Genomic DNA, 14041 nt, shown 5'->3' on the forward strand with positions numbered 1-14041 from the left:
TTGGTTGTTGTGGGTTTTCCGGGCTGTATTGCCTTTCCGGGCTGTAGACCTTTTGGTGCTACACCTCTGAAGATGCCAGCCACAGCTGCTGGCAAAACGTCAGGAACTACAATGCCAAGACCACGGCAATACAGCCCGGAAAACCCACAACAACCATCGTTCTCCGGCCGTGAAAGCCTTCGACAATACATAGAGCCTTGATTCATGAAAACTTATGCCAATATATATTTGTAGTTAAAGTGCTAGGGAACTCCTGTCTAATTTTGCTAGAAGGGAGTAACAGCTGGCCGTCTAAAATAAGAACTGGTATTTTATTCCTATAAGCAGCAGCAAATTTCAGATCAAAAACATGATAAATTATTCTAAGAACCTGTTTACCAAGACACATACATTTTTCAAGGCTATTTTCCTGGTGCAGAATGTGGTAAATTACAAAAAAAGTACCCAACACGTAGGCGAGAAGAGCCACTGTTACTCATGGAAGGAGAAGTGGACTAAATCGTGTGGCCCCAAATCTGGGCCTTAACATTGGCACACACCAACAAGCAAGCTTAATTAATTTTTAATATTTGTTACCCATACAATCAGCAGAATCCAATGCAGGGTTACTTTGGAGTGCACAGGTTTGTACTGAGTCACACTTATCCTTTTCTTCCAGATTACCTGAGATGACATATGAGAAAGGCGAACACCCGATTATGCTCCCTAGGAGCTGTGTGACGCACCGTCTCTCGAAAGAGGCGGGGCTCGTTTGTGAGCGCCGGAAGCGCCGCCGTTAGAACAAGCGCTGGAGGGGCGAGGCCTAGGTGGGAGGGGGTGTGGTATCAGCGAGAGGGACCTCCCTGTTGAGGTGGTTGCTGCGCGCGCGAGAAAGAGGCCGCCTCTGAGGCGAAAGGAGGCCGGCAGATGGGCGGGGCGGCTGGCCGTGCGGGCGGCAACCGTCGCCGCGGCCAGGAGGAGGAAAAGGACCATGGCGATGTTTTCCCCTCCGCAGAGCGGCGGTGGGACCGAGCCGGTGGTGGGCCCGTGACCCGGCGGCGGCGCGCCCCGTGGGAGCCCAGGCGGCGCTGAGGGCCTTGCTACGAGAGCAGCGCCATGCCGTGCACCTGCGGGAATTGGCGGCGCTGGATCCGGCCGCTGGTGGCCACCATCTACGTGGTGGGACTGCTGGTGGCTCTGCCGCTCTGCTTGTGGGAGCTGCAGAAGCTGGAGGTGAGCGGGGCGGGCCCTGAAGGGGACCTGAGTCGAGAGAGGAGAGCGGCCGCTCCCGGCGCCTCCGCGGCACTAGGCCTCGGCGGCATCCTGAGGGGAGGCCTCGTTCGCGACCTCCGGCGGGCAGGGGGTTCGCCGCCTTTGTAGGTCAGGAGGAGGGCCCTGCCTTGGGGGCTTGTGCGGCGGGCGCTCTTTTTGTTTGAGGGACTTCGGCGGGGCTTCCGCGTAGTTCGGGTCTGAGGTCACAAAAGCAAACGGCGTCCGCTCGAATCTCTGAGGCTGCCTTGGCCTCGAGGGGCTGCTTCTGGGGTCGGGGTAGGTCACGCCCGCCGAAAAACTCAGGCGGATGAAGGCTTAATCCCTGGCGCCATAAGTGTAGCGCAGGTGACGCGGCGAAGAAATGGGGAGCCCGGGCAGCATAGATCCTCGTCTCCACTGTTGGTGTGTGGGGAAGTGCCGTCAAGTCACAGCTGGCTTATGGCGACCCCTGCTGGATTTTCAAGGCAGGAGACCCAACAAACAGGTGGTTTGGCGACCCTAGTCTGTTTTGGAGGTCTCATCCAGTTACTGACCAAGGGCTTGCTTTGGCTATCCAGTTCAGAGCGTCTCCACTTTTACAGCTCCAAACAGTGAGACAGCAAGAATGTCAGAGGAGAGGAGATACATCTACAAGTCAGGGGGGTTTCCTTTAGCAGTAAACATTGCTTCTACTGTATCTAGGTAGGTGCATCAGAGTTCATGTCCATTTAAACTACTAAGACCAATCCAGTTTAGTAATGGGTTCACAAACAGTGCCGTTAGCATTAAACACAGAATAGGCAATTCTTCTTTGAGGCCATTTCTCACTTCCTGTTTAATTCTTTCTGCTTAGTATTATTGTCAATGGTGAAAGAAGCCACTTGAAAACACCAACTAAATGTATCTCTCTGTACTTTCTGGTTTATGGCTCTTTCACATAATAATGACATATGTGTCTTTGTTTTTTCTTAATAGTAACATTTAAAAGACACTATGTACATGAAAACACACAGGCAATGCACACCTGGGAATTGCTGTGTATTTGTTTCTCCCTTAATTACATAATATGCTTTTTGCCTTTAAGCATTAGTTAAAAGATGTAGTGTAGATGCAGACATGACTGTGACCAACCCTTCCTTACCAGTGGAGTACTAATAAGGTTTACCTTTAATGTAGAAACCAGCAAAACCTGTTCTATCCCTTTACTGGTAAGTGAACTCTCTTTTGAATCTGTCTGCTGAATGTTGTACCCAACTAGACATTTGTCTGTTTTTTAAAAATTGTGTCTAATCAAAGTTACATTTCAAAAATTAATAATTAAAATTAAAGCTAGGATCTGTTCCTAGTAAAATAGATTCATCCTATTATTCTTGCCCTATTCTTCCTCCATTGAGCCCAAGATCTCCCCTATGATCTTGAGCCCAAGATCTCCCCTATGTGTTTTCAGAGAGAATGACTCACCGTCACTGACTTGACTTTTGTGGCAAGTGGGGAGTTAAACCTGGATCTCCCCAGCAGGCTTAATCCAACCACCACATCACACTAGGTCTAATTACAGTAGGGCTGGTTTACAGCGAGCAAGCTTAGTTTGAATGTCTTTTATAGATTATTTCACCAGTATATTGCTCTTACTGTTTGAATATCCTACTGTAATTTGTTGTATTCACACTTTCTTATGTTTTTCAAGGTTGGAATCCAAACCAAGGCATGGTTTATTGCTGGAATCTTTTTATTGATGACAATTCCCATATCTCTTTGGGGAATATTGCAACATTTGGTTCATTATACTCAACCTGAATTACAAAAACCAATAATAAGGTAACTCTACATCTGTGCTGCTGGAGCTTTTTACTTACAACAAATGTAAGCTTTTTACTTACTTACACTGATTAATTTTAAATGGGTTTTGTTATGACAGGATTCTATGGATGGTGCCAATTTACAGTCTAGATAGTGTAAGTATTTTCTTTTTCTTTTTGCTGTATGTAAGCCAGCTTCATAGTTCTGTGAACTTTTCATATGGCTGGTTTCACTTACTACATTAAACATTTTCATCATATCATAAACCTTTTATTGGCATAAAGATTAAATGTTTTGTTTGCAAAATTACAATATGCATGCTTGGGAACGTGTAAAATAATTTCCATGAAAATCAGTAAAAGAAGTAGGAGGAGCAAAATATTTTAAATGTATTACTTTTATTGGATATCACAGTTGCATGTTATGCAATCAGACTTACGCACATGTGTACGCTTTAAGTCATATAGAGACTAACCATTAAATTCTTTACTATGATCTGTGCTTCTGAATGTGCGATTAGTATGTAATAAGCCAGTTTCTGTACAGTAGGGTTTTTGTCTAATTTCTTAATGTCTCTTCTTTGATAGTGGATAGCATTGAAATATCCAAAAATTGCAATTTATGTGGATACTTGTAGAGAATGCTATGAAGCCTATGTCATCTATAACTTCATGGTATTTCTTTCAAATTACCTGACAAATCGATATCCAAATCTGGTATTGATCATAGAAGCGAAAGATCAGCAAAAGCATTTACCACCACTATGCTGCTGTCCACCTTGGGCTATGGGAGAGTAAGTACATAGCCTTTTTTTTCTCCCTTTGAATATTTGTGGATCTAGTAGAAATCATGAAATCCTGGTGCATAAAGCAAGTTACATACATAATTTACAGAGACATTCTTTATTGAAAAAGACTTGTATGTCATACTCTGTAATGTGATAGGAGAAACAATGGATTAAAATGTGAACTTGTCTATTCATTGACAGTACTACGAATAGGAATTCAATGTAGCAAACGGGCTGGGGGAAGGAGAATCATGATTTGATCACAAAATCAAGAATTTCACATTTATACCTAGTTTTGGAGGATAGCAGCTTATCTAGATACTTCCCTCTTATATTTCTAGCGAATGATGTGGTATTAGTTGCTGCTTGGCTTTATTTATAAACTGCTGTCCTCTCCACTGGGGACTCAGAGCAGCTTATATTGTTCTTCTCTTTGCCATTTTATTCTCTCAATCTTGTGAGGCAGATTAGGCTGTGTATGTGTGACTGGCCCAAGGTTACCGAGCAAGCTTCCATGGCACAGTGGGGATATGAACCTGGATTTCCCACTACTAGCCTCTATATCACAGTGGCTCTCTTTGAAATAAGGCAGTATAGTCTTGCAGTGGCCACTGGTCATGTGCTCAGAGAAAGGAAAGAAGGAATAAGCAGAGTACAGTCCTTCCCTTTCCTCATAACTTTACTGCCATCTCTTTTCTACCAGCAAATGAACTGTATTATTATAATTCCAATCTGGGCTTTTGGTCTGATAGGACATTGCAGGATATGATAAAGTGGACTAAATCCAAAATGTCTTGGCTGGATAGAATTGCAGCAAGTAAATAAAATAGTTTTGGCAACATGTCTGTTCTTATCAATACATCATTGACTACAAAAGTACAGTTACAGTTGTGTGTCTATGTAGGATAAATATATTGAATTTTTATCATTAGTGATCACTCCTTTAGCAACAGTCTTCTACAAGTAGGGACCTGCAAGTTCTTGCAGGGTGGGGATGGGGATCTCATTTTCCCTTCCCCTGCCATCTTCTCTTTCCCTTCTCTGCTCCTCATTGTTTTCCTGCTTCCTTCTCTCCTTTCTACGTACCTTTGTTTGCCCCCTGTCTTCACCCATCCCCCTGGCAACCTCTCCCCTGTTGCCCAATTGTGTGGTGCCAGACTCAGTTGCACGGTGGGGACACGCAGGGGATACTTCACTTGCACCTATATTCTTTTCCCCACAGTGTTTCCTCTTTCCCTCCTCCAATCACTGTCCATATGCTTACCTTGCCCTATGTCCTCTCCTTCAAACCAACTAAACAACGTACCTTTTATTCTTCTTGCCTCTGTATTATCCTTACAACAACCTTGAGAGGTAGGTTAGGCTGAATGTGACTGGCTCAAAGTCACGGAGTGAGCTTTCACAGTGGAGTGGAAATTTTAGCTTGGGTCTCAACAGATCTATTCTGGAACCCTAACCACTATAATGTACTGGCTTTTGTGGAGGGGAGGGGGCTGCTGCTGAAGCAAGCAGCCATGCCTGAGTCATATTTAAACCAGACACTAAAGCCAGGAATGGACGAAACAGATCTTTCTACATGCCTGAACAATGCTCAAGGCTTGCAGCAAATTCTGAAGCCTTATATATATATATATAGACATATATAGACACACACACACACTCTCTCTCTCTCTCTCTCTCTCTCTCTCTCTCTCTCTCTCTCTCTCTCTCACTCACTCACTCACTCACTCACTCAGTGGCAAGGGCAGGCATTTCCGTACAGTGTCAAGAACATTTCCATAAACAATGTCATAGGGTAAATGAATATAAGTTTACAAAGACATAGTATTAGCAAGGATATCCCTCTCCCATTTTGCTGCAGCTTGCTGTGGCTCTCTGAAATACAGTTCCTGGGAATTGATAGACCCTTGAGAACATATTGGGGTGCCTGCACAGGGAGGGGGAATTGGAAATGTATCACAGCCCAAAGTAACTTATCAGAAGGAAGCTTAGGATTCCATCTTTTGATGTGGCCTGAAAATGACCATGGCTTTGCTGGATCATCTGCTTTGTCGGCTCGTTTGACAGTGGACACTTTTACAATTAGTGAATAGCTGATACCTTTTTTTCATAATATTTGTAAATTAAATATTTAATCACTAACATGCAATAATCATATAAGACTCCACAAATCATTAACTGCATTTAAACAGTAAATATAAAGCTTTTAAAATGGTCTGCTCTAAATGTGGGTGATAAAAATAGTCAAGAAACGCTAAGCATAAGCTGTTCCAGGAAAGGGCTCTCATTTTTCAAAGTTAAGAGTTGTATGCATTTGATAATAAGCTGAATGTATTCTTGAAAGAAAACTAATGCAGCACCAAGAAAAATGTTTGCAGTTGTGTGGGTGCATTGCTGGACATGCAAACAGAAAGGTGCTGGCTTTTATCCATAGGTTGTGTAAAGGTTAAAATATATGAGAAGAGGTTGGGTTACCTAAGAGGAACTGTGAGGGGGAAACATTGAATATTAGTTGGCAGCTTCTTGATGATTAGATGGCAAAACGTTGGAAGAATAGCTTGTTTTCAACCAAATCAGTGTGAACTGTAGCATATGATCTTAATAAATATATTTTAGGCATTTATGAGATGAGAAAATATATTCAACTGATTATTTTCTGTAGCTTGATCTTTCTGTTAACGGCTACAACAGGGTTATACCTGAAGAAGAAATCTAGTAGGAAATGCTTGCTAATGTTTTTGATACACTTGGATTGAAAAACACAATGGTTTGTGAGGATTGCTGTAACTCTTGCTATTAATGATTATATTTTATTTGACTAAGTTGGGTTTTATGCTCTTTGATAAAATGTTATTTTGATCTCAGTTCTCTGCAGTAGTGTATTTGAGGGGGTTTTCTTTGGCGTAACTCTTCTGTATACTTGCTTTGACTATGAAAGACTTATTAAAAGTTTTAATATGAATTATGTGAAGGAAAGGTGTGTAGTATCTTGTGTTGCTGTATTATGTTAAAACTTTTGAGTGTTGTTTTTCAGGGCGTTATTGTTCAGGTGCAAGCTGGGTGTTTTGCAGTATACTGTTGTCAGACCATTCACCACTATTGTTGCTTTGTAAGTATGAAGAATCTTGCTGCTTTATAATGCTGTGTGTATACCTGGTATTCTTTGTCACTTTCCTATCCCCTCAACCGTTTTCTGTCTTTCTGGTGATACTGCCGTTCCCTCTCCTTGTAGCTATAAAGACCTGTTGGCGTGCAGGACAGCTTCCACTGAGCTTTTCTTGTAGCCATAAGGGGATACTAGCAAATTCTTACAAGACTTCTAGTGAAGGTGCTGTGCATTGTGGAGCACTATGGAGACTGATGCTGCACACAGAAGAGGTGCAATTTACTTCTGAGGGATTTACTGAAAAGCAGTTGCTGTTTGCCCCAGGTGACATCACTGACAGCCTTCATGGTTGCCTTAGGGGTGTGCACTGCCAAAAATGTGGGTTTCCTGCTTCGGGTTTACCTGAAGCAGGAAAAAAATCAGGAAATACCAGAATCCCGAAGCTGGATTATGCCGAGTTGCCATAAATCCAGTTATAAAAGATGGTTCCCAAAGCCAGATTACATACCCCTAGATTAAATATTAAGGCCATGAGTTGGAAGATGTGGTTACCTCAAACATTCTTTTCCCCAGTGCTTTTTATAAAACCCTTTCATTGGACAGTGAGAACAAAAGAACTGTATGTACTTGGGAAACCAGAAAGCTGTGCCTCTCACTTAAAAATGCCCACCTAAAAACCACTGGCTACAGCACATGCAGGACTGTGGTCCACTTAAAAGCACTTTGGTTCTTTGCCCTTCTATTATAAACTGAGTAAATGAGTTAAATGTTTTATTGATTAACTTGGTTTGGCAATAACCTATGAAAATCTGACGCTTAAGTTATTCATGAACGTCCTTACCTGAAGTATGAGTACCTTTTACTTAATACAGTAATTTATGCAAGATTTCTAGAGAGGTTTGAGCCAGTTTTGAGGTTTTTGCAACAGTTTGGAGGTTGTGGCAAACAGTGGTTTGTTCTCAACCTCAGTAAAGCTGCACATAAGTCTGCATTTTGATCTTGGGTTCTGATCCTAGCCATCCGTTTTGTTGAGATCATTTTGAAAATAGAAATGTGTGATAAATGGAAATATTCTTGCCTGCTTCTGCCAATGGCTCATGAACCTGTATCATAGTTGCTGTGTTTTTTAAACAATAGCTTGTTTCAACTCTTTCAGAATCTGTGAACTGGTTGGCATATACGATGAAGGGAACTTTAGCTTCAAAAATGCTTGGACGTACTTAGTCATATTCAACAATATGTCTCAACTTGTGAGTAACAGTTTGCCTGTTTTGGATTGAAGTTACTGTATTTAATTTGTATCCAGTTTTCAATTCAAAATGTTAGTAAAAGTTACATTGGTATTTCTGTGAAAAATAAATCTCATCTTAAAATATGGAGAACTTTTTATTTATATTAGAAAAATATGAGTACAGAAAGCTAGCTGAGACCTGATAGTTTAAGAATGTGATACTTGTTTTAAATAGGTACTGGTTCCTTGCCAAAGTTGAATATGCATTGTCCTGTGCTTTTCTACTCTTTGGAAAGAAGCTGAGACAACTCATACTTATTCAACTATATATGGTCACGTAGTTATTTCATATTACAAGATTTGTAGATAGTTTTGCTCTGAAAAACTTCCTGATAACCTGCTTGGAGTTGTATTTGTATGCATTAAATGGCAGGAAAGGGTTTGGAACCTTGGCATGGAGAGAGTCTATAGTGCTGGTAAGTGGAGGGGGGGCGGGGCGGGGCGGGGTTGTCTGCTTGCAAGGGAAAAAAACCCCTAGCCTGCAAATTTGTTTTGGGAGCATTATATTAAAAAAAATGTTTAGATGTTTGGAACAAGAATAGAATCAATACTTTATGTTAGACAACTTACTAATTTTGTCAAAATTTTTTACACTGTCCAAATATTTTTAGTTCTAAGCATTTTATCACTTTATTTTAGTTTGCCATGTACTGCCTTGTATTATTTTATAAAGTACTGCGGGAAGAACTAAACCCGATCAAACCTGTGGGCAAATTTCTGTGTGTCAAGATGGTGGTTTTTGTTTCTTTTTGGTAAGTGAAATACTTCATAAGCACAGTTGCAAGTATATTTTTAAACAATGTATTTGTAAGAATTATTGCTGTTAAAAAACAAAAACCAAATGAAAGGCATTAGTGGTGGTATATAAACTGTCTAAATATGCTGGGTGTTGTGCAATAATTAAAGTATAAAACTAGCCTTGTCTGCAAGCTTCCAGTTGTTTTGTGCTTTTGTTATTTAAAAGTATTATTGTAAACTCATAAAAAACAAAAGCCTGAGATAAACTAGGCACTTTTCCATTCTAGCTCAGTGTGGGAGGTTTAGGTGGCACATAACTTACCCATTAAAATCAATGAACTATTAAAATGCTTGCATTTGGCTAGATTGTGCCTTTCTAGAAGTGTGGTAGTGCCTTGAGTCCTCCAAAAAGTGAATAGAACATTCTGGTTCAGCACCAAAAGTCTCTTTGTGTATTCCCCAAAGCATAAGTTTTCATGGAGAACTATCAGTTCTTGCTTGGAGCCACCTTTCAGCCCAGTATCATAGTCTCTTTGCAGATTCCTTGGTTCTGACTGATGCATGTTCACTATTCCTGAGTGACCAGAATTCAAGCACTTCACTGGTGTTTTCTGTGATTGTGTCTCTGCATTTTAATTATTTTTGTACTTGTTTATGGAGTAAAGCTTATCTCCTAAAAGTGTTTCTTACACACTGATTTCCTAAAAGTTCCTGATGCCAATATTTTTATAGGCAAGCTGCACTTATTGCATTGTTGGTGAAAGTTGGTGTTATCTCTGAGCATAACACGTGGGAATGGAACAGTGTAGAAGAAGTGGCAACTGGCTTACAAGTAAGTGGGAATAGCTGTTGTGAATATCACAGTGATCAAAAACGCCTTTTCAGCTAAAGCATTGCAGTGCAATCCTATGCAGAGTTACCTATTCATAGGGATTGCACTATTGGTGTAAACAACAATTTTCATTTTCCTTGCTATGCTGCTCAAGTTGCTTTATAATATGTTAACTCTTTGTGGGAAATTAATTTTATACTTGACAATTAGGCTAAATTTAAACTGATATTTCCGTGCGATGAATATAGCGGCAGGTGTTACTGAGCTATCCTGGTAGTTTTCTAGTGCATCTTTGGCTGTATTGTATAACTTGGTTCATGAAGGGTGCCGTTGTCCCTGGTTTTGTGTCCACTTATCTGATTAAGTGGGACAATATGGCAAAGAAATTAAAGTTTTAGTAGATTGCTAAATATTTGTAGCCCATAATTTAATTTGACTATGAGGCTATTTTTGGCTGGCAGATACTGTTGTATTATGCATCAGAATTTTGAGATGCTATTGATCCATACCTTAATTATTATTTATATCTGATTGACAGAAGTGACCCCCCCCCCCACACACCTTTCATTTCAGGATTTTATCATCTGTGTGGAGATGTTCTTTGCTGCAATTGCTCATCACTACAGTTTTTCCTACAAGCCTTATGTGCAAGAAGCTGAAGAAGGCTCCTGCTTTGATTCCTTTCTTGCCATGTGGGACATTTCTGATATCAGAGCAGATGTGTCTGAGCAAGTTCGCAATGTTGGTAAGTGATATATTAAAGCAAAAAATGCACCCCTGACAAATAACTAACGTTCATATTATGTAAGTTATTTTGCCTATGTTTATACTTCTCTAAGTAGTGTCAAAGCCAAGAAAATTCTACTTTACAATGTCTTCTCTTTAGGAAGGACGGTTTTTGGCCAACCAAGGAAAATGTTTTTTGGTGAAGATCATGAACAGAATGAACATACCAGTTTACTGTCTTCATCTACTCAAGACCCAATTTCTGCTTCCTCTTCCATACCATCATCTCCTGTGGGTCACTATCAAGGGTTTGGACACACTGTGACTCCAACAATGCCTATTGAACCAACATCAGATGGCCTCTATAACTCTATGGAAGAGAGGGAGAATTCCCATGTTCCAACAGAAAAGCTTGTGGATTAATGTTCAACCATTCTTTTCTCAAATGTATTACAGGAATGGATTTGCCTAGACCGCAGACCTCCCCTCTGCCCCAAACAGACGCTCTTTCTAGAATCGTGTCAAGCTATGAGAAACAGCACATAAGAGAAATTAGCACAGATGGTTGGAATTCCAGTTCAGTAATGATTCTCTGAATTACACATGTGGAATGGAGCCTCTCACTGTGCTGAGGTGAAATGTTCATACCATAGTTTTCAGACTTCAGCACAATGAAACAACGTAGTATTAAATCAACATTGAATTTAACTGGTAAAATACCTAGAAACGTTGAGCTCAGGTTTGTAATGTAATTCAGTAAGGTGAAGAAAAAATGCAGCTTGATATGAAAACTCAGAGGTGAGATAGAAGGCCTAAGATTTTCCTGATTCCTCCTTCAAATCAGTGAATCCTTCAGACTTTTACTTGTTGCATTCCAGAACATTGTCTTGAATGTGTCAGAATTACAGATCTATTGAGTTGGTAGTCCTGACCTGCTCTTGTCATTTTCAGTAACAGCATGCCTATTATACAGTCCAAATAAGCAGAAGTGTTTGAATTTAAACTTCATGTGTTCTATTGGCTTGCCAGTACAGTAAAGAAACAACTTTCAGCTATCTATTTAATGGATTCTAGATTGGAAGTTGCTCCAGAGAGATTGAATTAAAAGGCATCCCGATTACTGTTACAAAATAGAATTATTTAACTTACCAAGAAAAAAACCTTGCTCAGTCCCTTTTGTTTCTGGTCCAGTTTCTCAAGTCATGTAGTATATTTCCCACTGGTTTATCAAATCTGTATTCTACGATATAGATACCATTTTAACGCCTCTTAATCTTGAATTCTTAGTCAAAATTGTTGGAAGGCAAATATACTAAGTAGAATCAAGTTATCTAAATAACATTAAAGATGTTAGATAAGGAATGTAATGAATTGTTATTGTTCTAAGGACTTTATTGCACATCTGACTAAATGAAGAGGATTTTCTGATCAATTATCACATTTGTACTAGCATTGCATGCTTGCTGTCTTACTTTCATGTAGAAAGCTGCAAGCAAGGTTTGCATTTTTAAGTGGCATCTTCAGAGGGAGAAAATCCCTATTTTCAGGATTCAGATGCCCTTAACAGTCCTTGAGGTATTTAACTGACTTGTGGCTGTTACAATGAAATCTTACAAGTGCTTTTGCGGTACTAGTGTGTCTTGTAAATACTTGGCCTTATTCACTAGGCTGCATATTTTATGGCTAAATTTGGTGCATCCTTAAATGAAATTAGGAAAAGATGAGACCATACGTATTCATTGCCTTTATTGTATATAAGCAAATAAAATTTTATTTAACTCTTCTCTTGTCTTGAATGCAGAAATGGAAAAAGTAATAAACTTCGAGTCCTCATGCAATTTCTTAAAGAAAATTACTTTGTACCAAAGCTTGTTTGACAAGTTATTTTTACACACAAGCAGAATTTCAGAACCCTAAAATTGCTTTTTAAAATACCTGGAAGCAAATCAGAACCTTAATGTGAGATGCTTCAATAGATGACCAGAATAAATGCCCCTTTCTAAATGACTTGATAAGCATTTTGTGGGCCTCAAAGATGCTGCTACCAAGAAAAAAAGGGGCTGTTTTTTATTTTTAACAAAGTTTAGCTTAAGTACCCTGTCTACATTTCTCCCATGGAGTGGATTTCTAATAATAGATTCAGAGTATGTGGAGAACTTGGCATTTATCCATGTTAAATTGCATCTTCAAATCTGCCTACTTTCCCAGTGTGTTAAGATCTTGTTGAATTCTATCCCTATCTTCAAGGGAGTTTGCTACTCCTCCCAGTTTGTTGTCCTCTGCAAATTTAATGAGTAATCCCTTCACACTGTAAGCCAAATCCTTTATAAAAATAATGAAAAACACCCCCTGTAGCACTCAATTGGACACCTCCCTCCATTGCATTGATGTCACTGACAACTACACTTGGGTGTTCTTATTCAGCCAATTTCCTATCCATCTAACCACCCTAGAGTCCAGTCCACCAGTTTACCCATCAGAACATCATGCAGAACCTTATCAAAAGCTTTACTAAAATCCCGATCAACAACATTGACAGCATTCCTGCAATCCAGTAAGCCTGACACTCGTTCATAAGAGATGAAGTTGGTCTGGCAGGACCTGTTGAGGAAAAATCTCTGCCGACTTCCTCCTGTCGCCATGTTGTCTGTCGGATGCTTGCAGACTGATGCCTGTATACCTGTTCCAATATCTTTCCTGGGACAGAGGTCAGGCTGACTAGCCTGTAGTTACCAGGATTGTCCTTATTCCCTTTCTCGAAGATTGGGGTGACATTTGCTGTCCTCCAGTCTTCTGCACATTGATTGACAAAGGGTCTGCAAGCTCTTTTGAAAGTTCTTTAAGCACTTTCAGGTGTACCCCATCTGGCCTAGGTTTTTTTTTTTACACATCCAGGGCAGCAAGGTGCTTCTCAACTTCTCTGTCCATGTCAGCCAGCAGCCCCAAAGCCTTTGGTGGGCCTGTTCTCTCCTTCATGGAGGAAACTCAGGCAAAGTAGGCATTGAGACTTTCTGCCTTCTTACTGTCTTGTTAGAATTTCTCCTTTTCAGCCAGCAATGGGGGTACCTCCCTTCACCTGTTAGCTCCTCACATATCTGAAGAATATATTTTTGTTGTGTCAAGCCCCCCTGGCCAGTTTCAGCTCATTCTGAGCTTTGGCCTGACAGCTGCCCTATAGTGCCTAGCTACCCCTGGATATTCTGCTTTGGATGCGTTTCCTTCCATCCGTTTCTTGAATGTCTCCTTTTTCCTCCTTAGTTCCTCACAGCTTTCTGTTCACCCACTTTGGTTTCTTAGATCAGCTACCACATCTCTGTCTTGCTGGAATGGTGATAGCTTGAGCCTGCAACAGCTCTTCTTTTAGGAGAGCCCACCCTTCCCTCACCTTTTCATTCGCCACCCTTTCCCATCCAGAATTCTTGTCCATGGAATAACTCATCTCAAATTCATTAAAGTTTGCCCTTCTAAAATCTAACCTGATCCGTTTGGCTACAAATTCTCTTGGCACCCCATAGCAAAAGGAATTCTAGG

General features: G+C 40.5%; 1 protein-coding gene across 1 annotated transcript; it reads left to right on the plus strand.

The window, feature by feature from the left end:
- Nucleotides 1-894: 894 nt before the first annotated feature.
- TMEM184C (transmembrane protein 184C) lies at nt 895-12293 on the plus strand. Its single transcript, XM_054989745.1, has 10 exons — nt 895-1212; nt 2918-3048; nt 3149-3185; nt 3618-3823; nt 6852-6926; nt 8080-8173; nt 8854-8966; nt 9685-9784; nt 10358-10529; nt 10671-12293. Exons 1-10 carry the CDS (start codon nt 1096-1098, stop codon nt 10931-10933), a joined length of 1308 nt encoding a protein of 435 aa, XP_054845720.1. The 5' UTR covers nt 895-1095; the 3' UTR covers nt 10934-12293.
- The last annotated feature ends 1748 nt before the right edge of the window (nt 12294-14041 follow it).

Source organism: Eublepharis macularius, chromosome 10 (genome assembly GCF_028583425.1).
Source record: "Eublepharis macularius isolate TG4126 chromosome 10, MPM_Emac_v1.0, whole genome shotgun sequence".
NCBI classification, from domain to species: domain Eukaryota; kingdom Metazoa; phylum Chordata; class Lepidosauria; order Squamata; family Eublepharidae; genus Eublepharis; species Eublepharis macularius.

Excerpts from the sequence above, each read along its gene's own strand:
- TMEM184C (XM_054989745.1), top strand. The coding sequence starts at position 1,096 with ATGCCGTGCACCTGCGGGAATTGGCGGCGCTGGATCCGGCCGCTGGTG. Across the intron at positions 1,213-2,917 it reads GGGAGCTGCAGAAGCTGGAG|GTTGGAATCCAAACCAAGGC; the intron begins GTGAGCGGGGCG and ends ATGTTTTTCAAG. Across the intron at positions 9,785-10,357 it reads AAGTGGCAACTGGCTTACAA|GATTTTATCATCTGTGTGGA; the intron begins GTAAGTGGGAAT and ends CTTTCATTTCAG.